A 27,981-nucleotide genomic window follows, 5' to 3' on the forward strand; every position below is an offset into this window, starting at 1 on the left:
TTTGTTTTTTTTTTCTCTTTTTTTAGCTGTAAACTTCTCTTTGGTAATAAAATACTAACTTACAAAAAAAAATTAAAATTAAAGGTTGACATGTTTTTATCACTAGTTATTTGCTCTTGTAGAAATGATATGTTGATATAATACTTGCAAGATTTTAAGAATACATTCTATATATTATATAAATTTAATTTATAAATTATACATATTGTTTTAAATTTATTTCTTAATCCCATACAAGTTAAATAACATTATATGAAATGAAAGAGGGATTATGTCATTTCGGGGTATACTCTAGAACATTGCAACTCACCTAAAAGACAATTAGTTGGAATTTAATCAATATGAATACAAGGGTTTGTTGATGCAGATATTGTGGACATTTGAGCACAAAGGGGGAAAAAAGAGAAGAAGAAATAGTATGATTATTACTTCTTACGTTCACTTTTACTTATTCATTATATCAGTGTTAAAATAGATATTTAACTTTTTTAAATGGCAAAATAATTTTTACTTTATACATTTCTCAATATTTAGATGATTAATTATAATAGTTAGAAATAACAAAATATAATTATCATTTTATTTATTATTTAAAAAAAATGCTGAAGTCAAATATTAATAAATAAAGACGAACGGTGTGAATATTTGAAGAATAATGGTATAAATTATTCGATTGGAACACAATGTCTCACATAAAAAAGAAAAAAAAACACATTTGCAATCAGTAACGAACAAGAAGAAAATACTATTTCTTAAACTGAGCAGCAGATTCACACAATCTGATTATCTAAACTTGGACATGTTTGTTAGATAACAAACATTAAATAACACTTCTTTTTTATCTAAGCAAAATTGACTCTTCACCTCAAAATAATACTTTCTTCCGTTCATATTATATGGTATTTTATTAAAATTAAATTAGATTGTAAGATATAACTAGTGTTTATATTTGGTCCAATATAGACAATTTTTTACATAATTAAGTTCTTTATTTATTCCCTTTTTAACTTTACATGTATTTAAATAAGTGGATTATATATTTATATATAATTTAAAAAAATCATATTACGTAGATACTATTTAACTAAAAATAATTTAGTGAAAATATCTCTTATATTTTTAGGGGTGACTGAATTTCTTTAGAAATGTGCGCAAGCTAAGAATCAAATTGTTTATCGGTATTTTCTTTTTTATACGTCTGCTAAAAAAAATATTAATTAGGAGGAGTTTTGTGCCTGTTTTTACCCTTACTCTATGTATGTACTTTTTTTTTTTCTTAATGACTGAGGTGTTTGTAATCTTCAAGAATAATTACTACCAACGGTAATATAAAAAAATGAAAAAAAATTATCTTGAACTTCTAAAATTACATACGGTCCCTATTCTTCTCCTTTACATGTCCCTTAAGAAATTATAATAAAAATGGCAGTTCTACTAATTTACCTTGGATAATTTTTTTTGAAACTTCACGAATTTATTTACATTTTTAAAAAGATATAATTGTAAGGGTAAAATGAGAAAAAAATAATTAATTTTATATTTATTTGTAAATTAATAAGTAATTTGGGATAATTTAATAATATGATATGAGACTAAGGAAATATAAGCTAACTATTTTTAAAAATCACTATAAATAATTTAAGATAGAGCACTTTCATAGAAAAACAGTTCAACTTAAAAGTTATAACAAACTCTATTTGAATTACAGTAATTATTTTTTTCCCCGAAACCAAAAGTGACAAAGCCATCCCTCTGCACTGCCCAAAAGATCTATACTTTAAGAAAAAGGGAAATCACACTTTCAAATATTGACAAATTTTGATTTTGGTTCGGGTAGATTTTGGTAAAACGTATGTAATGTTTAGTTAATTGACATGTGTGTTTTTGATCCCTCTTATTATAAATGTTTCATAATTTTAACAAATTATTATGTGCTAACATTCAATTATCGAAGTATTATTAAATTTGAAATCTTCAAAACTTTAACAAATTATCATGTGCTAAAACATTCAATTATCGATGTACTATTTAATTTTAGAGATAATCTAAAATTAATATTTCCTATATAAATGAGTGAAAAATATATATTTCAGTTAATTGAAGATGATATATTACTTAGTCAAATATTGTAAGGATCAAAATCAGAATTCATCGACAATCGAAAGACTAAAGAGCAATTATTATCCTTAAAAGAAAAGGAAAATTTCTTTGGACCTAAAATAAAAGGGACACAACATTATTTAGAACTAAGGAAATTGTAGTTTAATGTAATCAAATTGTTAGTTTCAAAATGGAAAAATTACCATAATAGCACCAAAGTTGCAGACATGATAAAAGAGGTCCATTTGACCAAAGAGCTATATTCTGCTGCAACTTGCAAACAAAACATATATGCTGTAAAATGTGATTCATTCCGTGCAACAACTTATCTTCTCTCAATTAGTCCTCCTTAAAAAGGGAATTCTATAAGTTGTACACATTTATTTTTTCCCGTTACTAGCAATTCACAGTACAAAAATAATTTTACATTGTTTGACTTATAAGTTGCATTAATGTTTCATTCTATACCATTTTTAAGGCGCAATACATAAAAATACCCTTTAACTTGGCTTCAAGTATCAATTGACATTTATGTCCTCCAATTTGTGTTTGCACAAATGAATATTTAAATTTGTATAAAATTAAACAAGTAAACACACGTATTCTACATGATATAATACACAGAGGAACAAAAATTATCATGTAGAATGCCACGTAGGACAAATGTGTATAATCGTTCAATTTTATAGAAGTTTAAGTGTATATTTGTGCACACTCAAAATTAGAGGACATAAATATCAATTAAAATCATATTAAAGGGCATAAACATTTTTAAAAAACAATATTTTACCAAACATGTCTTTAGACTACATAATTCAAAGGAGATTTTGATCTATTAGATATGTCTTTAGTTCAAATAAAATGTGATTTATCATTCAAACACATAAATATTTCACTCAATTATGAGAAATTATGTAAAAGCATCATTTAACTTTATTTTATTTCAATAACAATACTCAATATAAATTAAAAATCTAATAGGACAAAATAAATAATTAATATAATGATTTTATTATGTAAATCTTTTGAGATCCACTAATATTATTGAAATCAAGGCATTTCTACTCCCCTTCACACAAAAAGCAGAAATTGACTAGTGGGGCAGAGTAAGGTGGCTGGTCAGCCTAAAGAATCTTCAACTACATATGCAGACAACCTTGTTCAGGTCAATCTTTCTCAACTTGTTAGATTATTCTTACTTAGCCATCTAATCCGCGCCTCATCAGAACCTTCTTCTTTCTTTTTGTTTTCTATACCCTTGACCATTCTCCTTTCTAAATTCCCAATTTTCTCCATTCTTGATTTGTGGCATCATCATTTCCAAATTCTTGAATGGCCACTGGCTTTAGATTTCCCCCCTTTTGGTTCTTGTTTCTTTTCATTCTTTCTTATTTCTCCTCATTCTGTTTAGGTGGTGACAGAGTTACACTAGGAGAGATTTATAAAGATGGTGATAACATCACTTCTAAAGGAGGGGATTTTGTGTTGGGGTTCTTTAGTCCCGCAAATACTAGTAAAAGGTATCTTGGTATATGGTATGTTGACGTACCAGTAAAGACATATATTTGGGTTGCCAACAGGAACAATCCTGTTCATGATAAAAATGGTACCTTTTCAATTGGTGAAAATGGGAATTTGGTGGTTAAAGATGGACATGGGGATTTACTATGGTCGTCTAATGTTTCTGTTAATACCACAAATTCTACGGCTTGTCTGAGAGACGAGGGCAATCTTGTCATCCTTAATAATGACAGGAGTGCTACGAGGTTAAATTCTGAATTGTGGAAGAGCTTCTCGGATCCTACAGATACATTTTTGCCTGGAATGGAAGTTCTCATAGAAAGACAAGGCCAAGAGCAAAAAGTTTTCCGTTCTTGGACAAATGAGAGTGACCCTTCACCTGGGAGGTACTCAATGGGAATTGATCCTCGTGGAACACCTCAGATTGTTATTTGGGATGGACCGAATAGACGATGGAGGAGTGGACATTTTGATGGAGCGGAATTCATTGGTGTTCCAGATGTGATTAGAACTACTTTTTTCTCTGGCTTCAGAATTCAAAACGAAGGAGACGATAAATTGTTACTCACTTACAGTGCCTCAAATACATCTTCTTTTGTGAGGTTTCAGCTTACTGTGACTGGAAATGAGCTGCAACAGAGGTGGAACGAAGACCAGGGTGAATGGAACACGTTGCAATCTAGGCCTGTAGGTGGTTGTGACTTGTATAACTTCTGTGGGAATTTTGCAGAATGTGATAAAGATGTATGCCAATGTTTAAAAGGTTTTGTACCACGTGTTCAGGAGCAGTGGCATGCTGGGAACCGAACCGAAGGATGTGTTAGGAAGACAGAATTGGAATGCAGGAGAAATAGCAGTGTTTCAAGGAATGATAGTTCAAAAGATGATGGATTCTCGACTATTCGGAGAGTTAAATTACCTGACCATGCTAATGTTTCAGAAATAAGCACAGACGAGTGCAAAATCAGGTGCCTGAATGATTGTTCCTGCAATGCTTATGCTTATGTCAGAGGAATCAATTGTATGATATGGCGTAATGATTTAGTTGATATAGAGCATTTTCAGGAAGGTGGGAACACTCTTTATGTTCGTCTTCATCCTTCTGATATCGGTAAGCACAATACTTTCTGCTGAATTCATAAATCTCTTACCAGTTTTCTTCTCATTCGTGCAATTATACAAATCTAAAACCAAAGTAGTTTGTGCTTTAGTACAAAGATCAATTTCTTGTTTGTCTTTACTCTTTATTTGTAGCAAGCTCAAACAATAAGCAATATATCTTTTTCTTCCTTGTGTTTGAAGAATGATTAGCCTTTCTAATTTCTTGATTTCTCCTTTGAATATCTTTTGAAACAGGTCAAAAAAAGAAGACGATCATAATTGTTGTAATATCAATTCTAGCAGCTCTGGCTTTGGTTGTTATAGTGGCCATTTGGCTAGTATGCAAGTACAGAAAACGAGGTAAATTTTGATGCAGTAACATTTCTGACTTGTTAGTTGCATTTATTATATGTTCCATATTGTACTTATACCTTTGACTTGCAATTTTCAGAATCCAAGAGGACCAGTGAAATTCCCAAAAACCATTTAGTTAGGAGTGGAGAGTTCTCCACAGAATATTCTGGACCAGGCGACATCAGTGCTGAAGGGCATCAAGGAAATGGTTCAGAATTAGCATTTTTCAGCTTCAGCATGGTGGCCACAGCTACTGATGACTTCTCTCTTGCAAACAAGCTTGGGCAAGGGGGATTTGGCCCCGTTTATAAGGTAAATTTTCAATCTTGATAGATTATTCTGTTCCTTTAGGAAGTATATGGCCATGTTTTGGACTAAAGTTGATGTTTTTCAAATCTTTAGGGAAAGCTACCTTGTGGTCAAGAAGTTGCTGTAAAAAGGCTTTCACAAAAGTCTGGACAAGGCGATGAGGAGTTCAAGAATGAGATCACTCTAATAGCAAAATTGCAACACAGAAATCTTGTTAGACTTTTGGGTTGCTGTGTTGAAGGAGAAGAAAAAATGCTGATTTACGAGTACATGCCCAACAAAAGCTTAGATACATTTCTATTTGGTAAGTTCAGGAAATTCTATCAAAATAATTTCTGCTGCTCCCACAGATGTACTATAGCAACACATCTCATTGAGATAGACACTAACAACTGTATTGGCTGTTAAACTTTGCCAGATACTGCTAGGAAATCCCAGTTAGACTGGAGAAAACGCTTCAACATTATCGAAGGAATTGCCCGAGGATTACTGTATCTCCATAGAGATTCAAGGCTTAGAATAATCCATAGGGATCTAAAGGCTAGTAACATTCTGTTGGATGAAGAGATGACCCCAAAAATTTCAGACTTTGGCATGGCCAGAATATTTGGAGGAAACCAAAATGAAGCAAATACAAATAGGGTCGTAGGAACATAGTAAGTATCATTTGATTTTAAATCTTTTAAGAGACTAATTTCAAAATTTCTTGTTCCTGGAGCTAAATCCATTTCATTTTGTTACCTTGTTGCTAAACAACAGTGGATATATGGCTCCTGAGTATGCTATGGAGGGCCTGTTCTCTGGCAAGTCTGATGTCTACAGCTTCGGCATAATATTGCTTGAAATTATATGTGGACGTAGAAATACAAGCTTTCGGACAGATGAGCATTCAGGCATCATTGGATATGTAAGTCTGACTAATTTTCTCCAACTATTTCAATCTTTTTAGTCCAGAACAAGCTGTCTGAATAATGGGGCTAATTTCTTGTGTGATGAGCAATGACGGAGTGATCATCTTTCTCATATTTTTCTGGTGGAAAATATTTCAGGCATGGGAGAAGTGGGATGAAGGCAGACCAATGGACCTAGTGGATCGTTCGATTTGGGATGGTTGTCAACACAATGAAGCATTGAGATGTATACACTTGGCATTGCTTTGTGTTCAAGATTTGGCCGCTCACAGACCAAACATGTCTTCTGTGGTTTTGATGCTGGAAACTGACAATGTAAGGTTGCCCTTGCCTAGGCAACCTACCTATACTTCAATGAGAAGATCTGTGGATGAAGATATATGGCATGGGAATCAGGATTTAACATCTTCCAACAATGTCACAGTTAGTGTACTAATAGGTAGATGATTGGTTAATGCTTGTTCCTTCTTACATACCTGCTTCATTTGAAGAGGATGGGATCAAGTAGTGTAACTATGTAAAGTTATATTTGGAACTATGTTCATAATTTTTTGTTAGCTAGGTAAACTTTAGCACATCATGTGTATTGTAATTAGAAGGTGGTTCAGCTCTGCAAGCTGAAAGAGAGATATGTCACAACCTTGTTCAATCAGTACGCTTGAAGTTTTTTTCTTTACTGTTTGTAGATGGAGATGCTCCACCAATCGAGCAAACCCCACTTGTCATATCTAGTTAGAATGAAGCATTTCAATCGGTCAGTATATATCACTGTATAATCAAGGGACAGAATTACATGCTTGCTATCGCCTATCACTTCAAGAAACCATTTTGCAGTTCTTCTAAAGCTTGAGAACTAGTATTTCGTCCATTGAAACACAAGCAATAGTTATTACCAGGTTTTGCATAACTTGAACTATCTGTAGGGAGATCAGCTTGTGTTCCATTTGAGACAAAAGGGGAAATGTAATTATTTACTATTTAATTAATCAGTGTCAATTTTGTGGTGGTTGACTTGTTGCATGAAACTCAAATATGGAAGAAATCTTCAACTCTTGAGTGTTCATAAAATTATTTTCTTATATATAAAAAGGGAATGACCTATTCTACCTTATACCCTCTAGTAGATCCATACAGAGGTGAACTTTGTCAAATTCAAACTTCACCATCAAACAAGGGGGCTGCTCAAACCTTCACTGTGTAGGTCGGAGTTTGGTTAGCTATCTTGTAATCCACTCTCCCATTTCTCAAAAAGAACATCAAATATGGAGATGAGGATTTCATTTAATCAAAATTAGTAGGATTGTAGATTCCAAACAACTTTACGCTCTGTGAACAACAAATAAGCACTAACAAACAATAGCCTTTCTTATGATATATTATCACACAAGATAAATGTTAAATTCTACAATTCTAAGGACATACATTTCACCAACTCCTCTAAGGAAAAGAAATTATTGGCATGACATACCAGAGAAACATGGGATTTTTTGTCAAAAGGGATCAAAAAGCCTAAATAGTTGAATTCCTGGGGCTGCTATAAGGTTGGCAAAAAAGAAGCAATAAAAGATTAAGGAGGGAGACCTTATATCAAAACTTTGTGATCCAAATGTTACCTTCCAAAAATCAGAGCCTTGTCTCAGCTTGGCTAAATAGTACACAGTTTGAAACTCAATGGATAATGTTGTCATGTCTCTAGTCTACGCTTCTCCACTTAAATAGTAGCAGACTGTTGTCTTCACTTAATTGCCACATTACACTGCCCTGTTCCCACTAGACCAAAGTCATATTTGATATCAGGCATCTTCACTCCAGGCAGACTATATCTTGGGATTTGGTAAAAGAATATTCATGATAGGAATGATTCTCCTCAAAGGAAGAATTGACAATTACTGGTATCAGAACAGAAACAGACAATTTAACATTTTAACCTTTGGCAAACGTGTATTATTAGCACATAGCTTGTCCCTTACATGAATGGGTGCTTCAAATAATGTGGCGGCCAAAGCAGAAAGGAAAACCCCCAATTTCAACCCTAAAACCCAGAGAATCCTTTTCGTCTTACTGCTCGATTCTCCTCTTTTCCACTGTTTCCAGCAGAATACGGCTCAATTGCTCAAAATTGGTTAATGGTGTTTCCTGTAGTACCGTTGGCTCTGGGAATTTGGTGAGATCGATTAAAATATCCCCCATTCAAACTGCACTTCCAACAAGTGGCTCAGACCTCAGAGTTAGCAAGCAACCTTGGCAGGTGGTTCATTGTTCCCCTCCTTCCCGGTACAGTTGCAATACGGCACCTGAACTCAAAGCTATGATCAGATCGCCTATCCGACCCAATCCTAGAACTTAGAACGGTTAGTATGCCTACCAAAAGTGGACAGTAATATTATCTACTGTCTTTGTACATATTTGGACTTCTTCATATTCAAAATAAGCAAAACATTTTTTTAAAAAAGTTTAAGAAAATTGTTGGACTCATAATTACTTTACATATTCTAAAAGAATAATTGAGGAGTGATCAAAAGGATATAGTCGAAACTAGTCTTTGATTTTTATCCTTATATATATTTTTCTTCACCCGAACAATTTATTTACTTAATATGGACTATAGGGTTATTCAAGAGCACCAAACATTTTTTTCAGATGTTTACCGTACTTGTTAGTTTCCACCTTAAAAACTTGTACTACTAATTTACATAATTAATACCTTTTCATTTTAATCATATAAAACCTTCAAAAAAAATAAATTAAATATTGATACCCTGTTTTCCAAATCCCATAAAAATTAAGCAAGTTAATTTTCATACCGAATCCGATTATTCTTTTTAAGAAGAAAACAAGTATCTCAAGTTCCTTTTTTTTCTTCTTCTTAATTATTGTTTTGAAGATAACATCTTTATTCCCAGATGTGGACTTTAGTGATCTTTAGTCCAAATAACCTCAGATCAAGTAAGACAAGTTATAGTGTCTTTACTCCCAACCCTGCATAGGCACAGATAAATTTGGCTTCAAACATCTAACATATTATATTAGAGAATGGAAAAAACAAAAAACCAAATCATTGTCCAAAATTGTTCTGAATAGTTTTTTGGACATTCTAATAGACCTGATACATTTCTAAGAGATATCTTGTCGCCAAGTTTGAATTACTTGGAGAATTCCAACTATGTTCATTCTTGTTTCTGCTCCCTTTATTTGGTTATTGAAAGTTGCGCGGTGACTCTTTTAATTGTTCCTTGATGTTTGTTATGATACAAGTCCATTTAAGAAAATGGGATTCAGACAAGCCTGGAAAATTCTTTTGATCTCTATTATTTCTTGTTGTATCATACAATCATATCACTGTAATGCATCAGACACCATTCAGCAATCCTGGAAACTTTTAGTAGGGGAAACATTAACATCTGCTAGTCAAGTTTTTGAATTTGGATTCTTTACTCCAGCCAATTCCGATAAAAGGTACCTGGGGATATGGTTTAAAAATATCCCTCCTATTAAAGTTGTGTGGGTTGCAAACAGAGAAAGTCCACTTAAAGTTTCTGATTCCACTGTGAGTCTATCAATTAGCGAATATGGAAACTTGGTGCTTCTTGATGGTACACAGAATGTTATCTGGTCAAGCAATGTGTCTGTCCCTACTAATAACACAGTTGCAGTTGTTCTCCTGGACAGTGGGAATTTAGTGCTTAAAGATAATGTCTCGGGACAATCCTTCTGGGAAAGTTTCGATTATCCTTGTGATACTTTCTTGCCAGGAATGAAAATAGGTTTTAACAGTAAAACCGGGGAGAAATGGCTCTTGTCTTCTTGGCAGAAGGAAAATGACCCCTCACTCGGAAATTTTTCTATAGGAATCTCGGAGCAACTTTCTCCTCAGTTTTTTATATGGAACAAAGTTACTCCTTACTACAGAACCGGGGAGTGGAATGGACTGAAGTTCATTGGTTTGCCTTATATAGATTCAGCTGCCTATATAATTCAATTTGTTTTTCAGCAAGACTTTCAAGAGGGAACCACATATTTCACCTTTCTTCCAAATACTTCATTCCTAACTTTCGTGGAACTTCAGTCTACGGGGTCTGTTCAAGTTGTTCAGTGGACCAGTGGAGCTCCAGCTTGGGAAATTTATGCTACAATGGTACATGCACCATGTGATATATATAACACATGTGGACCTTCAGCAGTCTGCAGCAAGCATAACTTCCCAACTTGCAGCTGCTTAAGAGGGTTCGTGCCACACTCTAGTGATGAATGGAGCAAAGGAAACTGGACAGGTGGTTGTGTGAGACGAACTGAATTACTATGTCAGCAAAAGGGAAATAGCTTGTCTCCAGGGGTTGGACTGCAGGACGGATTTTTTAAGCTTAGTGGACTGAAACTGCCTGATCTTGCTGCTATTTTTCGCCTTGACAGTGCAAGTGAATGTGAAAAATTGTGCTTAAACAATTGTTCTTGCACTGCTTATGCTTATGTGGCAGGAATTAGGTGTATGGTGTGGTCTGGTGATCTTTTAGATATGCAGGATTACTCATACTCCGGGGAAGATCTTTTCCTTCGACTTGCCTACTCAGAGTTAGGTAACTACTACAGTCTACATTAATTTGGTTTACACTAACTTTACTATGCAATCCATCTACTGCAGTAGTTTACTAAAATGTTTTGTTCAGTTTTTTCAGGTAAGAGGAAGCGTAAAAGAGCACTAATCATATGTTCTGCAGTATTTTCTTGTCTCTTTTTGGGATTTGCTCTATTTTGTTTGCTCAAGCACAAGATTTATATAACAGGTAATGATAGATGTCCCTCCCTAAAGCGAACAAGTTGAAAAATACTTATGACAAATCAAACTACCTTAATGGTTTTGTTGACACAACGGACGTCTAGCCTTATCTTTATGTTATTTACTTCATCTTAACAGGACAGAAGAGAAAAGTAGCCAGAAGCTTTAGTCTGGGTGATTCATGCTACATTTCAAAAGACTACACAGTGGAAAGTTTATGGGTTGGTAATTTAAAGAAAGAAGATCCAATTGAACTTCCGCTGATTGAATTTGAGGTAATTGTCACAGCAACAAACAACTTCAAAGTAGAAAACAAACTTGGGGAAGGAGGATTTGGTCCGGTTTTCAAGGTAACTACACTCTTGTTCAAATACTTAACCTAATATATGACCACATAAACACAAATCCGTAATGGAACTTGCACTATATATGATTTGATAATCAAAATTATGAACTGTAAAATATGTGTTCTGATCATTGGACTTTTAATTGGCGGACTCTGCATAGGGAAAGCTAAAAGATGGTCCAGAAATAGCAGTGAAAAGACTTTCTAATCGAACGGGGCAAGGCATAGAGGAGTTCAAGAATGAAATCGTATTGATATCAAAACTCCAGCACAGGAATCTTGTACGACTCCTGGGATGTTGCATTGAAGGGGAAGAACTTCTTATAATATATGAATACATGCCAAATAGAAGCTTGGATAAATCTCTCTTTGGTATGTTTGCTCCTGTTTTCCTCTCTTCTAATTCTTTTCTCCGTCTCTTAGACTCAGAATAAAGCTCACATTGCTAGATTTTCCTAAAACACAAATGCACCTAAATGGCTGAAAATATAGTTGCCATCATGTACAACTTGTCTAAGGGATTCTTAGAGGGGATACTTTATTAACTGTTTATACATTAATGATCAGATGCTTCACAAAAAGAACTGCTAGATTGGCCTAAACGGTTCAACATCATTCAAGGTGTTGCTAGAGGGCTATTATATCTACACCGAGATTCTTGTTTGAACATTATCCACCGGGATTTGAAGGTAAGCAATATCCTTTTGGATGAGGAGATGAATCCAAAAATTTCAGACTTTGGTTTAGCAAGGACATTTCAAAAGCAGCAGCAACTAGTGCATACTCACCGAGTAGCTGGAACATAGTAAGAAACCATATGTCTGTACTGCTGTATCAATTTTACTTTCTGAAAGTTAGCACTTATAATTTTTGGGCGACAAATGCAGTGGATACATGTCTCCTGAATATGCTTTGAGGGGAGTATTCTCCGAGAAATCTGATGTCTTCAGCTTCGGAGTCTTGTTATTAGAAATCATAAGTGGCAAGAAGAATTCAAGTTTCCATTATGTTGAAGAAAATCTTAACCTCCTCAATTATGTTAGTACACACTCTTTGTCTAACGCTGTCTTTGATCAAATTTCTTGTGCCTTATGACAGTACTCATGTGTATGGATATTGCAGGCATGGAAATTGTGGAGTGAACAAAGAGGATTAGACTTTATGGATGGGACATTGATCAACTCATTTTCTCCAGAAGAGATAACGCGATGCCTACACGTTGGCCTTCTCTGTGTTCAAGAGCATCCTAGGGACCGTCCTACTATGGCTGACATAATTCTCATGCTAAACAGTGAAATGAAATGCTCAAGTCCTAAACAACCCACATTTAAGTTTGAAACATACTTGGATCTTGGAGGATCAGTAAAAGATAACGAAAGATGTTCTATTAATGAGTTAAGTGCATCGTTGTCTCAAGGACGATAGAACATGTTAATGTACATTCTAAAAAGTTGTTAATCAAGTCATTAGCTTATGATCATGTAGTTTTTCTTCATATGTAAATGCACCATTCTCGTAGATGTAATTCGTTTCACCCCATTTTTTTACAAATCAATCTTGTACTGAATTTCTTCAGTACTATAAGTTGTGTAATTATGCTGAATATAATACCAATTACCAAAAGTCAGAATCGAGTTTAATTTCAAACTAGTCTAAAGTCCTTGCTAAGATTCAAGGCAAAAGATGCGCTTCGTTTTATCTTCGGTGACATTTTTAGATCACAAAATTAAAAGGCATTTTAGTATATTTTACGTATCTATAATATCTTCTTTACTTTCTTTTTTTGAACTCTGTGTCAAATTGAGTCAGACAAATAAATTAAAACAGAGAAAGTATTTCATATTCGTATTTTCGTCATAACTTTATTTTTGTCAACTTTAGCTTACATTGGGAATTTGGGATGGTTACATGACTCCGCCACTTTTTTGAAGAATATTGTCATAATAACAATATTTTTGTCTATTTCAAAAATAACAAATTATTTTTATAATTTTAGCATATTTGAATGATTATGTTGTTGTTTAAAAGATAAACAAACCCATAAATTAAGGGATTATGTATCTGATAAATAAACATGAGAGCGGGAATCATTTGAGATTGTTATTAGTATGATGATTCTTGTCCAGCTGTATAGGTGTATGTTGAAACATGTATATCTTTATCTGCCACGTTGTTTTTCTAATTAATTAATTAATTCTGTTTGGTTTCTATAAAAAAAAATAAAAAAATATTGCACAATCAAATGTTTCCCTTTTACATTATCCAATAACCATGGATTTTAATTTACACTTTGCGTTGATAAGATTCCTTATATACCGTTCCAGCTTCCTACTAAATAAGAGGAAATGATCCATGACAGTTCAAGTTAATTAGTGGCCTAAAGTCAAAAATAGGTTTAGGTTTTTATTAATTTTTTTATTTTTGAAATCTAAAATTTGTTTTTTACATCAAAGTATTTTTTAATGGGCAAATCACATAAATCCCACTAGTTTAGATCTTAATAACTATGATTCTCAATAGTTTTAAATATTACTTTCTCTACCGTATTTCATGATTAGGATACATGAGTCTGAATCCATGAGATACATGTATCTGTCGAATTTTAAAATTGAGATACAAAATTTATTTATTTAAATTAATTGGTTGTAACTTATTTCCTTAATTAGAGGAGTAATTGAGGATTTTCAAAATACATAGATAATTAATTTCATTTTATTATTCTTTGAAATAGTAAATTCATTAATATTATTAATATAAGATAAAAACATGTATATCTTGGTAATGTAATTTGATTAATTTCAAATTATTACTCTTAAAATAATAAATTCATTAATTTGATGTATCTATTATCAATATAGATGTATCCAACAAACTAAATATTTAGATACATGAGTGTCATACAAGTACATTAATTTCATGTATTTGTTATACGTATCTAGTATTAATTTTATGTATCTATTTATATATATATTTAATATTAATTTCATGTATCTTTTATATGTATCTAGTATGAATTTGATGTATCAAGTATCAATTGCATATGTTATATCCAAAAACATGTATCTCGGATACATAGTAAACATATACATCTAATTATGTGTATCTAAATATGGAATATACAAAAAGAAAAAGCATATACATCTAATTATGTGTATCTAAATTTCATACATTATATCCAAAAACATGTATCTCGAAAATATAATAAGCATGTACATTTCATTATGTGTATCTAAATATGAAATGTAGTTGAAACACATGAATCTATGAACAAATCACGATTGTAGAGTATATGTCATATCATTAATATCATTGTGTTGTTAAAAATCATGTATCCGAAATTTAATAGTGGATTCATATACATGTTCAGATACCCCATTACTAAAAATACAACTCAAATCTTAATTAAGAGTACTACTTATTGGATACACATGTTTCAAGGGCTATTAATATTGGTACTACCAAATCCATATCACAGTAACCAAAGAAAATCTTAAAAGAACACCAGCAAACAAAAACTCTCTACAATATTCCCTTTGATCCTTTTGCGATGTGGCATAACATAATCAAAACTAAGATCCATTTCTTTCGGAGACAAACAATCAAGACCCACTATGAATTGAAAGTTTTTTCTGTAGCAGTTACTGTGATTGAAACTCGTGATAAATGAACAATATAAAATAATATTTGGGTTCAGGAGAATTTGTGGTGATGATAGCTTGAGAAGAAGAGAGTAGATTAACTATTGTTGCAATGAAATTGTAAGGTGAAATTCATGAATAAAAAAGGAGGAGACATAATTGAGTGATAAACATGGGAGGGGAGAATTAAGAGAGAGTGGTTGATTTGGAGTGAAAGAGTTATTTAAGCAGATAATAAATCAATAATAATTTTAAGGGATGTGGGTATCTAATTGTATTTTTAAATAATATATTAATATATGGTATAAAATACTAAAAGTGGTAATATATGTAATTATTTAAAAGTAAAGATAATATTAGTATATATAGTAGTGATGTATGTCTAATAAGGTAGTTTATCTTTTTTTAATTTTGGGATCTTAAACATGTCATGTGGAAGTTAAATTAAAAACTGACAAAAAAAAAAGAAACATTATTTAATGTTTCGAAACGAACTAAAAGAGAGACACAATATAATTTATTTATTTTTGTTAAACATTATTTATAATAATTCTATTATTACTAAAAAATAATAGGGGCCAGAAAATTTTGGGGCTTAAGACGGATGCCTCATTTTTAAGGAATAACTACATAAATGGATCATAAAATCCAAAATAATTACATGTTCATACCCCAATCCAAAGTAATTCAAGAAATATTCATTCTCTCAAAAAAATACCGTCCATACCCTCATTCATTAAGGTTAGTATTTTCCGCTTAACTAATACTAACGCAATATATATTGTATTGGTATGATTAAGGCTGATAATTTCACTTAATTGATATTAAATATATATATATATATATATATATATATTGAATTGGTATCATTAAAGTTTCTTGTTTAGAAATTACTCATTAGTCAATGATACTATAAAAGTATAGATATATTATTGTGATATATATTATTAAGATTTCTTGTTCAGTATTTATAAAGTCTTACATCGTGTACCAATTTTTTTTTTTTTTTTTTTTCAAAAAGGTCCTTACGAATAAAGAAGAAGGCGTGTAAGGTGTATACTTCCAAGTCACTAGTATAAATTAATGCTAAAAAGATGTGCATGACTTTTGGGAGTAGCACTTCCTTATTTGGTCAAGTATGATTTAAATACAGTGTGAACCAAACTTAAATGAATACTAACACGTCTCAACCTAACAGAGCCTCTATAATAATAATAATAAACTAGACCCTTGAAGATCACATACCGTTGGTCCACAAATTATTGTAACAAATTCCTACTAATTATGATGTGCATAATTAAGCGTTTTACATTTTTCAATTATTACTTTTTCCATCAACTTTTTACTTATTCATTATGTCAAAAATAAATATTCATTTTTACTTATCAATTTTCTTTCTTTTTTTTAAAAATAAAAATTAATTTACCATCTTATACTTATTTTATCCTTTCCAAACACTTAAATGATTTGTAATAATTATAAGAGATAGAATAAAATTATTATTTTATTTATTGCTCTTAACCGATATGTTAAGTCAAATCAAACATGACAAAATAAATACTATGAATGGAAGGAGGAGTAACATTTTTTTTCTTTCCTTGTTCATTAATTATTGCTATAATTTAAATGGTTTTGTAAATACTTCAAGTTTTCTAGATTAATATTGTACTAGCATATCGCAAATGTCGTAGTCTTATATTAACTAAATCATAAAGTTTATCTAAATGGCATATGCATCGATATTGTATTCCAATTTGGAGCAAACACCACATGTTTGTAAATGTTTTCTTATTTGGTTAAAGTTTCTCTAAAGCAAGTGATAACGTGATGTGTGTAATTTCCATAACCTTAATCCTTTTGTAGTTTCTACTGTTCTTCCTCAAATACTATTATTTTTACCCTAAGAATTAAATTCGAGGAATTTATATACGGCAAGACAAACATTCCTTTTCTTTTATATTAGGGATTTTCCAAAAAATATTATTCTTAGCACTATAAAGAAAAAATTGACCAAAAGCATTATAAAAAATGTTTTATATTGGAACTCACACATCTTCTATAACAGTAACATGGAGTAGAGTATATAGTTGCATCGTTTTTATATTTAAATAAAATAGAAGTATAGCCCCCAACAGAAACTTGACCTGATCGAAGATAACATTAATTCCCCTTCCATCTATAACCATAGAACATGCAACTATATATATTTAGTGCACATCACCAACTAAAGCTCGTCAGCTCATCATATTCTCTGTTGTCCATTTGTTTGACCTTTGAGTATGTACGATATTCTAGCCGTCTATATTATACTCTCAATTTATTTAGAGAGTTAATATTTTTGAAAAAAAGTAAAATTTCTTTAATAAGTAAATTAATTTTAAAATTTTATCAATTAATAGGAATAAAATGATAAACATCAAGTCAGAAATAGACAAGTAAATAGAAACAAAGGAAGCACTAGATAATTGAAAAATGGACGGAGGGAGTAATAAATATTAAACGACCCAACTTTCATTATGATTAATTAGGGTAGCCGTGCCTTTTTGTTTTTAAAGTTTGAAACAGACTAGTGATAAAGTAATTGATCAAGTCCTAATTAACAAGTGCCAACCCAAAATTAAAGATGATTAATACGTGTACCTTATCACTGACTAATACTAATAAATGCATGGACGTACGACATATATAGTGGAGTACTATACTTCTTTATTCTCTCTTTGCATGCTAGTGCTCCTTTTTACTACTCAATTACTAGTAATACATTTTAAAAAAGGTGCGGCTCAATAAAATCGATTCTCCAAAATCAAATCTTGACGAAAAGTATACACTTTTGGAAGGATATTTTTTAAATACTTGAGATATAAAGTTATTTAGAATTTTTTATATATTTGAATGTTTTTTTTCCAATAAATGTATATACACTTGATCCATTTAATATATTTATCATTAACATCATTATAAGAAATATAGATATCTAGAAAAAAAAATACATTTTCATTTATGTGAATATATTGATTAGATTATTATCTTTTATTTGTATTGTTTTTGTTAATATATGTATTTTTTTAAAACGTCTAAATCATCAATGGATATGTTCTTGTTGCTTTGAGTTGTTCAAATCTATTTTGAAGCTTTTTTTAAATTAGTTTATTAATTTTTTTTGTACCTTTTTAGTTCAAAAAAGAGTATTTATGAACCTATAAACCTAACGCCCTTTTGCTTAAATACTTGCCTTATGCTTTATCCGGCACTGATATTTCTGTCTTTTTTTCTTAATCACTTCAGATTTTTTTAAACCTTTCTGCATTATTTTTTGTGTAGAGATTGTTGAATTTTCTTAATTAATCAATCATATTTTCTCTTTTGGAACATGCAAACCTCTTCCTTGTTTTTTTATTTATTTAAAAGGCACGTGGAGGCGGTTTATTTAATGGAATAATCACTTTAGTGATATGGGTTAAAAAGAAATTTTACTGACATAATCTCTTTAGGTCCATTTAAGTATTAAAACGCGGTATCGTACATTGATATTGAGAGTATAAAGTATGAGATGTGTTTTTAAATATATATTTTCGTAGCGTATATTATAATAGCCATGGATTATGGAAAAAATCTTTAATTATTCAGCAATTTTAAAAATAAAGAATTATGTCCCTATTTATATTAGATTTTCTTATCATCTTTATAGTTTTAAATTTATTCTGAATTTTTTTTTACCTCAAATAGTGGGATATATATATATATATATATATGTATTTTATGTCTGTAGTTGTGAGTATTATTGCCTTAAAATTAGAGAGTTAGAGGCAGGTTCCAGAAACTAAGCAGTAATAGTAATCTGATTACTCCACTTGTTACAAAACAAAATATAGAATATTCAACTGATTATGAGTTTTTCGTTTAGAAAAGTAAAAGTCATTTTCAAGTATACGAAGACTAGGATTAACTTTTATAATTTGGACTAAGAATGTGAGAATAGTAGATAGAATTGGGCGTAACTGACCAATCAAAAAGCTTTTAAAGAGTTGGGAAGGAGCATCACTAAACTATAAAATAAACAAGGCCAAATCGACATGGTTGTTAAACAAAGAATCAACGTCAATACTATATTATATTCTTTCTTCTATAATGGAAAAGAAAAAAAAAAAACCATACACCTCCTTCTTGAATCTTATATTCATTCAATAAAGAAAGAATCGTATATTATACTGTTACGTTTCATTTTACTTGATCCTTATATTAGAGTCTAATCACAATTTTTTTAAAGATTTGTTAGGTCAATCGTGTAAGACGGAGGGAGTAGTAAATTGTAATGCAAACCACGATTGGAATTCTTTTTCCAGTGATTAAGAAAGTAATGATAAAGCAAATAAGTCTTTTTTAAATTTCTCTTTGTCTGTGTGCGGCTAATTTCCATGAGAGGTATAATATAATGGGTGCATGCATGGTGAGTGGTGACTTTCTTCATTTTCATTAGTCACTAACACAAAGAGACAAATTGAATACTATCTTCCGTGAAGGACGTGCTATGTGGGGCTTCTTGTGGAGTTATTACACTTTAATTAGTTCAAATCAAATTGCCGCTTCTGAGTAGGTTCAACTGTTTAATTTTCAACAATTTTGTAAGCACATATGACTAAGTATACCTTGAGCAGACCTTTCTGTAATTGTTTTCGAAATGGGGCAATTGCAAGTCCAGTCGCGCAGCTACATAGATCGAAGGAGAGTCAGTTGAACACTTTTCGTCGAAGAAAAATATATTACATCTATTAATTGGTCAAAAAGTTATAGTGTGATAAAACAATAATTTTCATAAATTATATTTGCTTGGGACTCTTGTTGTTCCAAAAATCATCCGCTTAGCTTGACTACTTGTTAATTAAAGAAACAAAAAATTGAGAAAAAGAATGTCGTTGTATTTTTACAAGAGTAAAATCATTAAAAGATTAAAAATTCGGATCTGATCTTCTACCAATTATAGACAAAAAAAAAGAAGAAGTGCTACTATGCCTAGAGTTTGCAATTATTGGCTATAATTAAATTAGCATAAAGTCTTAATTATGTACTATTAAACACTTTGCAACTGGAAGGATAGCTTAATTATATTCATAAATATATAGCGTCTAATTCAAACTTAACCTACCACTGTGGACTGTTTTGCACGAAACGTTGCCATTTTGCAACGTATGAAACCATCAATGGGAAATAACATTTAAAGTCATTCAACAACCAATTAGTACTAAATTTATTCTCTTTGCTCTCAGTTAATTATTAAGCTCTTTATGGCCTCTAACTACTACTAACACTTGTTGATATATGGCTAACAATTAATCTCATCGATGTTAAAGGACAATAATTTATGATATTTTTTTTTATATTTGAAAAATGAAGTATTTTTTTGGAGATGTGACCTGGAAGTCGCACATTCTTTTACTTTATACGATTAGCAAATATAGTCAAAAGACAAGCACAAAGAAGGAACCTAATCACTTAGACTAACCTTTGATTAATATAGTGACAAAGTTGTGAAGAGTTGTTGTAAAACAAGGGGGGTAAAAGATGGAATGATAAAGGATAATTGAACTGAAGTTTATTAATTAAATTAACTGTTTGACGATTATATTAATTCCATCACTGTATAATAATAACAATAATACTATGTGTTATATCCATACAAGGAGAAGTTGTTGGACTAGAAATTCTACTTGAAAAACATGACACGATCCATCGAAGTGGTATAGTGTGTCATATATTAGGTTGAGTCATATTGCATGTCGGTTGATTGATGCCGTTCCACTTACGTTAATCGCTCCTCACTCAAAGAAAATCGATTATACTAATCAAAACGTTGTTGTTGTTTTGGAAAGGTATGATAAACGATAAAATAGAATTATTAGATACTTTAATAAGTAAAAATAAAATGAGGGAGGAAAAAAAAAATAACAACACGTTCACACCAGATCAAGGATTATTATATAAAATGAGACTTTCCGTATACAAAAAATAAGAATTTTTTAAAGTTAAACTAACAACATGTACAATATACTACAATACAAATGTAACAACCATCCAAACAAGTTGTATTAGTCTTTTAGATCACAAGAAAATCCCTCCTTTGGTGGGGTTAAATTTAATGTTAGCTAAATGTTATCACAAAAATTGAGATAAATTGAGTAATATTTAAACCCAATAGAGAATCATCCAAACTATAGTATAGCCAATTTTAACTTCAACTTTGTAACATAGAATTTGAAATCAACTTTGTGACATTTCATTTTCAAGGGAAGACTTTAGAAGACGAAGAAAGAACCATAAAAGAGAGAAGGGGGGATGTGTACCAAAATACCATCTTCCTTCCTTCCCTCTTCCTATCAAACAAGAGAACAAGTACACCAACAAATGTCTCAAACACCAACACTGCAGCAAAACAAAATACTCTTTTCTTAAATTCCACAATGAGAAACACCAAAGATTACTACTTTCACCAATTTTTGTTCTTGATTTTGATTTCTCAATTTCTTCATCCAATTCTTGCTATACCCACTGATACAATCACCCCAACACAGCCTTTAACCAAAGATCAAACCTTAGTATCTTCCGATCAACACTTTGAATTAGGCTTTTTCTCTCCCGGCGGTGCAAATTCAGACAAATGGTATATCGGTATTTGGTACAAAGAGATTCAAGACAGGACTATTGTCTGGGTTGCAAACAGAGCTAAACCCCTTTCAGCTTCATCAACATCAGTCCTAAAAATCGCAGAAATTGGTACCCTTCTTCTCGTCGATGGTCAAACTGGAAATTCCGTCTGGTCTTCCGAGCAAACTCCGGCGACCAACGTAGTAGCCCAACTCCTTGACTCCGGGAACTTTGTCATTCGACCGGAAAACGATGACAGAGAACAGAGCTACCTGTGGCAGAGCTTTGATTATCCAACAAACACTTTATTACCTGGGATGAAACTTGGGTGGGATTCAAAATCCGGGATGAACAGAAACATAACATCATGGAAATCAGCAATCGATCCAGCTCCCGGAGATTACACCTTCAAGATCAACACCAGTGGGTTCCCGGAAGTTTACTTAACAAATAAACAACAAATTATCTACAGGAGCGGCGCTTGGAATGGAATTAGATTCAGTGGGGTACCGGAAATGAAGGCAAGTGAGATTATCTCATTCGAATTTCAGTTCAAATCAGATGAAATTACTTACATGTTCAAATTACACAACAAAACTTTATACTCAAGATTGTCTGTGAATCATACTGGTTATCTTGAAAGATTCACTTGGATCCCAACAAGCAACATGTGGAATCGATTTTGGTATGCTCCAAAAGATCAATGTGACGGATACACAGAGTGTGGGGTATCTGGAATTTGTGACACAAATATTTCACCAATCTGCAAATGTATGGTGGGATTCAAGCCTAAAAATCAAGTGGCCTGGGAATTGCGAGATGGGTCTGATGGTTGTGTTCGATTTCATAAATTCGATTGTAAAACTGATAAATTTAACGTATTGAGGAACATGAAGTTGCCAGATACGACGAATTCGTTTGTGGATACAAATATGAATTTGGATGAATGTGAAGCTATGTGTATGAACAATTGTTCTTGCACGGCCTATACAAATTCGAATATTAGCGGAAGTGGGTCGGGTTGTGTGATTTGGAGCACCGAACTTATTGACATGCGGCAGTATACGGCGGCGGAAGGTGGCCAAGTTCTCTACGTTAGGGTGGCTTCTTCTGACGCAGGTATCATCCTATTTCTCTACTAGCTTCGCTTGCCATTTCTTTTTTCGCTTAGTACAATGATAACGATTAATAATCGATAAAATATAGTTGTATTAAAAATAATTTGTACAATTAATTTTAAGTAGTTTGGGGTTGAAAATTGATGGTTAGATAATCCACTTCTCTGTCAAGATCAAATTTTGGGTCACCGGGATGATTTGAGTCGACTAGGTCTGCACGAGTGGAGTTAGTTGGAATTTTTTATTTACTTGTTAAGTTGGATGATATTTCAACACAGACAAGTAGAGTAAAATAGAAAGGGTGATGAAGTTTTTGGAAAATATTTTTGTGGAAGATTGGAGAGTATTTCCATGATTGAAAATATGCAATTTAATATTCTCGTTTAAGTTTATGTGTCACCCAATTTTTTTTTATTTAAAAATAAATAACATATTTTCATGTATATAGTAACAATTCAATTTTAAAATGCTTATTTTATTTTTAATGAGATAATTCATAGCTATACAAACGATGACTTGTATTTTACCACAAATTTCAAATGTCTTTTTTTAAAATTCTATGTCAAATTAAATTAATATCACATAAATTGAGACGAAGAAATAGTAATAATATTTTGCATATTTTTGTCGGAAGTTGATTTATCTCATTCATTTGTAAACTTGCTATTCTCTGCATTATTCCACTATATATATACTGTTCTGTTTGAATCTATTTTCATAATTTCAAAGTCGAGGACAAGTCGAAAAATCTATTTGTCCAAAAATTGTTAGTACCAGTTTTGCATGTCATCCAATCCAAATATTCCTTGAATAATATTTTAAATGTATTGTTTTGTCATTTTAATAAGAAGCATATTACACATTATAATAATTTTAATTTACTCTTTTCCTATTGAATTCCAAAGTTGGGAAATTTAACCATGTGCATGCCGTTAGTTTTGCCTCTAATAGATGAAATTATAAAAATATATTTTATTTTTTTGAATTTTTCTTTTCTATTTTATTTTTTGGGTATTGCTATTTTTTTTAAATCCCCCCCCCCCCCCCCCCCCAAAACGTCATGCAGAAATTAAATTAGAGATCTTATTTTGAAAATAAATACTCTACCCCCTTTGAACAACACGTATAGTTGTCTTTTAATATCCTTGGTCCCCTTTTTAAATTCCCTTTCACGTTACCTACTTTCGATCTAATATTTTATATAATCAACTAGATTTCAAAATAAAAATAAAAATTCATAATTGCTAGTTGAAAAAACAAGAAGTTAGTATAATAATTATTGAGTGCATTTAATCCCGAAAAGGACTTATAAACAACCTACTTTTCAAAGTTATTCTGCTAATGAGTTTGCCAATATATTCTTTGTGGTATGCACGTTTTCAATATAATTTTTCTTTTTCTATGCTTTGTGTATTTTACTTTGAAAAATCGAAAAGTATAAAAAACCTAACCATATCTACCAATCCCCCATCAACAATTTGCCTTCAATAGGGACTTAATTTTATACAATTTGCTTTCAATAGGGACTTAATTTTATTTATTTACTATATTTGGACTTTCTTTTTCTCATTTGATTTGATAGGGATGATTAGTATTTGGAAAATATGTTACACGGCCAAGTATCTCAAGGCTCTAAAAGTAATCAGCCACCTAATTCCACCTTCTTTCCAATCACCTGTTCATAAATTTGAACAAACATTATCGATTTATTGTCACAATTCAGCTCGTAATAATAATAAATAATCGAAATGTGCATTTGCTTTTTCTTTTGTACTTTCCTCTTTAAATCTGCATGCTTAAGAGGAAACTTTTAATTATGGTGGGAAATAAAATTTCCAAATAAAGCTTATTTAGCTCTAAATTATTTTCCATTAATTGGTCCCACAATAAATGGGTCCCACAAAGAGATACTCCTTTGCATTTCAAAACGGTGACGACTGACGACGCAATTTCCTGGTCGGTGTAATGGGCCCTTACATGGCCGTCGATCTTGACTTTTATTGGGCCATCCCGGCCCAGTTGTTTTCCCTTTTTTCTCCTTTTTAGAGAAAAAAAGCATATGTTTCCTAATGTAATACAAGAAAATGATTGGACACCAATTCCTTTGACACGTTTGGGAAAAGGTCATATACACGTTTGAAAAGTAAGGTTTGGTGGGGTAAATTAATTCAAATATTACAAAGGGATTAAGAAGTATATATTAAGCTAATTATTTTTTTTTACCAAGAATATGTCATGGATGATATTAATAGTTTTTTTTGGACACAACTTTGTGAAGTAGGTGAATTAGATCATGTTTAGTGACACCATTGGACTGTAGTCTTTTCAATTCAAACTTTGCTATTGTCACCGAAATTGATCTTTAACAACACTATAGGTTTTCATACATAAAGAGACATTCAAATTTGGCCTCAGCTTGCAAGTAAACACCTTTAACTTTAGTATACATACCTAGACACCTCAAATTATTTCTTCTGTCTCAATTGAACTCTCCAACTTACAAAATGATAATCTAGACACCTTCAAAATTAATGTGTCAAGTCAGCATGGGTGTCCATGAGACATAGTGGGACGAGTTGGAGTGTCTAGTTGTTAGTTGAGGTGTCTAGATATGCTCTTTTGAAGTTGGAGTGCTTACTTGTCGGCTGAGGTCAAGTTTGAGTGTTTCTTTATGTATTATGCCAGTAAAAAATGATGATCTTCTTCTTGCAGAACTAAACTCTTGAATAAAATTAAGCATGATTAATTAACTCGAAAAACTTTTAATTTCAGTGCAAATTGGAGGTGTGGGATCTGGAAATAGTTCTGGCAAGACAAAAATAGTTGCAATAGCTGCTGGGGTTACAGTTGGTATAGCTCTTGTGCTATTTGGACTAACCCTTTGCTTCTTATCAAAGAGAAGAAAACATCAAGGTTCAATCCGAACTAAATCCGTAAACAGAGGTATTATATGAATCTATCATGATAAATAAGATTGTCTAATATAAAATGCTTCATTTTCTAATGAATGTTTCTTATGATCCTAAACCAGGCACTAGCGAACGAAGTCAAGAACTTCTGATGAATGCAACTATTATTCCAAGTAAAAGAGAATTTTCTGGTGAAACTTCCACGGAAGAGTTTGAATTGCCATTATTTGATTTCAGCACCCTAGCTACGGCTACAGAAAATTTTTCTGATGCGACTAAGTTGGGCCAAGGTGGATTTGGTTGTGTTTACAAGGTAAAATCTCAGTTATATGTAAACCATAGTGGTATAATAAATAAGAAAAAATGATCGACGAACTCAATAATATAATCTTTTGATCAGGCAATGCTGGTTGGTCAAGAAGTAGCAGTCAAAAGGCTCTCGAAGAATTCCGGACAAGGAGTAGAGGAATTTAAAAATGAGCTAAGATTAATTGCCAGGCTTCAACACAGAAATCTAGTCCGGCTTCTTGGCTGTTGTGTTGATATGGAAGAGAAGATGCTGATCTATGAATACCTGGAGAATAAAAGTTTAGATTCAATTTTGTTCAGTAAGTCTTTTTCGTTGTATCGCCAAGAGAGTAGTGTTTCACATCATTTACTTACATGCTTATATAATTTGTGACTCACATTTGAATATGTTCCTCAGATAAACAGAATAGCTCGCTGCTCAACTGGCAAAGGCGGTTCAATATTATTTGTGGTATTGCTCGGGGGCTTCTATACCTTCACCAAGATTCAAGATTTAGGATTATCCACAGAGACCTTAAAGCAAGCAATATTCTGCTTGATAAGGATTTGACCCCCAAAATATCAGATTTTGGCATGGCAAGAATATTTGGCGGAGATGAGACTGAAGGAAATACAAAAAGAGTAGTTGGAACCTAGTAAGCACTCAACATAATTTCTTCACATAATTCATAGAACCTTTAAAGCTGTTACTAAATCTGTTTTTTGTTTTGATGTAGTGGTTACATGTCTCCGGAATATGCAATGGATGGCCTCTTCTCTGTTAAGTCCGATGTTTTCAGCTTTGGGGTTTTGGTGTTAGAAATAGTAACCGGGAAGAAGAACAGGGGATTCTATTATCAAAATAACCAACTCAACCTTCTTGGACATGTAAGCTTCATTATTGGTAATACATTCATTATTTGATTCATTTCTGATAAACAAAGTAATCGATTATGCAGGCGTGGAGACAATGGAAAGAAGGGAGCGGCTCAGAGTTACTAGATCCATCTTTTGGAGAATCGTTTTCTCCGTCTGAAGTAATGAGATGCATACAGGTTGGACTGTTGTGTGTCCAGGAACAAGCGGAAGACAGACCAAACATGGCCACTGTGGTTTTGATGTTAGGCAGTGAAAGCGCGTCACTACCTCAGCCTAAAAACCCAGGATTTTGCCTTGGAAGAAGACCCGTTGATTCTGATTCATATTCGACTAATTATGAAGAAACTTGCACTGTCAATCAAGTTACAGTTACCATGATAGATCCCCGGTAGTTGATGGTGTCGCCCTCAAGAAGTGTATATTACTACAAGAGGTTCACAATTTTCTCTTGTATACTTTCTCAGTTTTTGCTTTTTTGGTAAGTTTTGTGTAAGATAAAGAGTATAATTAGGTCTTTTTTTCTCATTACATACAATTGTGGGTTCAAAAATCTCTTTTTTCATCATCAATGTAATAGTCCAATCATTCCTTTTCCATATCCTTAATTGAAATCCATTGTAAATTACTGTGCTATCATTGATGTGATTCAGAAGGAATATTTTGTGCATTCATCTTCTTTGTATGTTCTATCTCCCTGCTATTTCATCCCGCATAATGTATATATGTCTTGTTATTTGAGAAGACGACAATGGCTCCTAGCTGATACTTCTTGACCAAAAATGTCAGAGCCAATACCGCATAATAGCAGTGTGATGATTTCTTATTCGACTGGGTTAGAGTCCACATTGGTTGGGGAATGATTGATCGTTTGCTTATATGAATTTGAGCAATCTTTCTCTCATGAGCTAGTTTTGGGGTTGAGTTAGGCGCATGTGACATATCTTTACATGCTATCAGAGCCACATCCATCCCCGTTTGAGCTTGCGGTCATTGTTTATAAAAACACACCTTGAGGTCAACTATATATCATATCATCACACACACAAACACACACATATATATAATTTTTTTAATTATTCATTTATGTTTATAAT

The 27,981-nt window shown here is 32.2% G+C and overlaps 2 protein-coding genes across 2 annotated transcripts; both read left to right on the top strand.

Moving 5' to 3' along the window:
• Positions 1-3,331: 3,331 nt before the first annotated feature.
• On the top strand, positions 3,332-6,947 carry LOC125822412 (G-type lectin S-receptor-like serine/threonine-protein kinase B120). Its single transcript, XM_049501806.1, has 7 exons — positions 3,332-4,732; positions 4,978-5,082; positions 5,174-5,388; positions 5,479-5,689; positions 5,804-6,041; positions 6,145-6,292; positions 6,435-6,947. The coding sequence occupies exons 1-7, from the start codon at positions 3,433-3,435 to the stop codon at positions 6,741-6,743; spliced, it is 2,526 nt and encodes an 841-aa protein (XP_049357763.1). The 5' UTR covers positions 3,332-3,432; the 3' UTR covers positions 6,744-6,947.
• Positions 6,948-9,471: 2,524 nt separating this feature from the next.
• LOC125822989 (uncharacterized) lies at positions 9,472-27,483 on the top strand. Its single transcript, XM_049502442.1, has 14 exons — positions 9,472-10,870; positions 10,961-11,077; positions 11,209-11,420; positions 11,578-11,788; positions 11,984-12,221; positions 12,304-12,454; positions 12,539-12,838; positions 21,294-22,812; positions 25,584-25,754; positions 25,843-26,033; positions 26,121-26,328; positions 26,427-26,664; positions 26,746-26,896; positions 26,968-27,483. The coding sequence occupies exons 1-14, from the start codon at positions 9,565-9,567 to the stop codon at positions 27,277-27,279; spliced, it is 5,325 nt and encodes a 1,774-aa protein (XP_049358399.1). The 5' UTR covers positions 9,472-9,564; the 3' UTR covers positions 27,280-27,483.
• The last annotated feature ends 498 nt before the right edge of the window (positions 27,484-27,981 follow it).

This window comes from Solanum verrucosum, unplaced genomic scaffold, assembly GCF_900185275.1.
Source record: "Solanum verrucosum unplaced genomic scaffold, falcon-dt-bn FXZP01000103.1, whole genome shotgun sequence".
Taxonomy (NCBI): Eukaryota; Viridiplantae; Streptophyta; class Magnoliopsida; order Solanales; family Solanaceae; genus Solanum; species Solanum verrucosum.

What these genes read in the sequence shown, in the direction of transcription:
- LOC125822412 (XM_049501806.1), top strand. Translation starts at nt 3,433, where the DNA reads ATGGCCACTGGCTTTAGATTTCCCCCCTTTTGGTTCTTGTTTCTTTTC. An exon ending in ATGCAAGTACAGAAAACGAG is followed by an intron (nt 5,083 to 5,173) that starts GTAAATTTTGAT and finishes TGCAATTTTCAG; the next exon opens with AATCCAAGAGGACCAGTGAA. An exon ending in AATAGGGTCGTAGGAACATA is followed by an intron (nt 6,042 to 6,144) that starts GTAAGTATCATT and finishes GCTAAACAACAG; the next exon opens with TGGATATATGGCTCCTGAGT.
- LOC125822989 (XM_049502442.1), top strand. Translation starts at nt 9,565, where the DNA reads ATGGGATTCAGACAAGCCTGGAAAATTCTTTTGATCTCTATTATTTCT. An exon ending in GATTTGGTCCGGTTTTCAAG is followed by an intron (nt 11,421 to 11,577) that starts GTAACTACACTC and finishes GACTCTGCATAG; the next exon opens with GGAAAGCTAAAAGATGGTCC. An exon ending in AAAAGAGTAGTTGGAACCTA is followed by an intron (nt 26,665 to 26,745) that starts GTAAGCACTCAA and finishes GTTTTGATGTAG; the next exon opens with TGGTTACATGTCTCCGGAAT.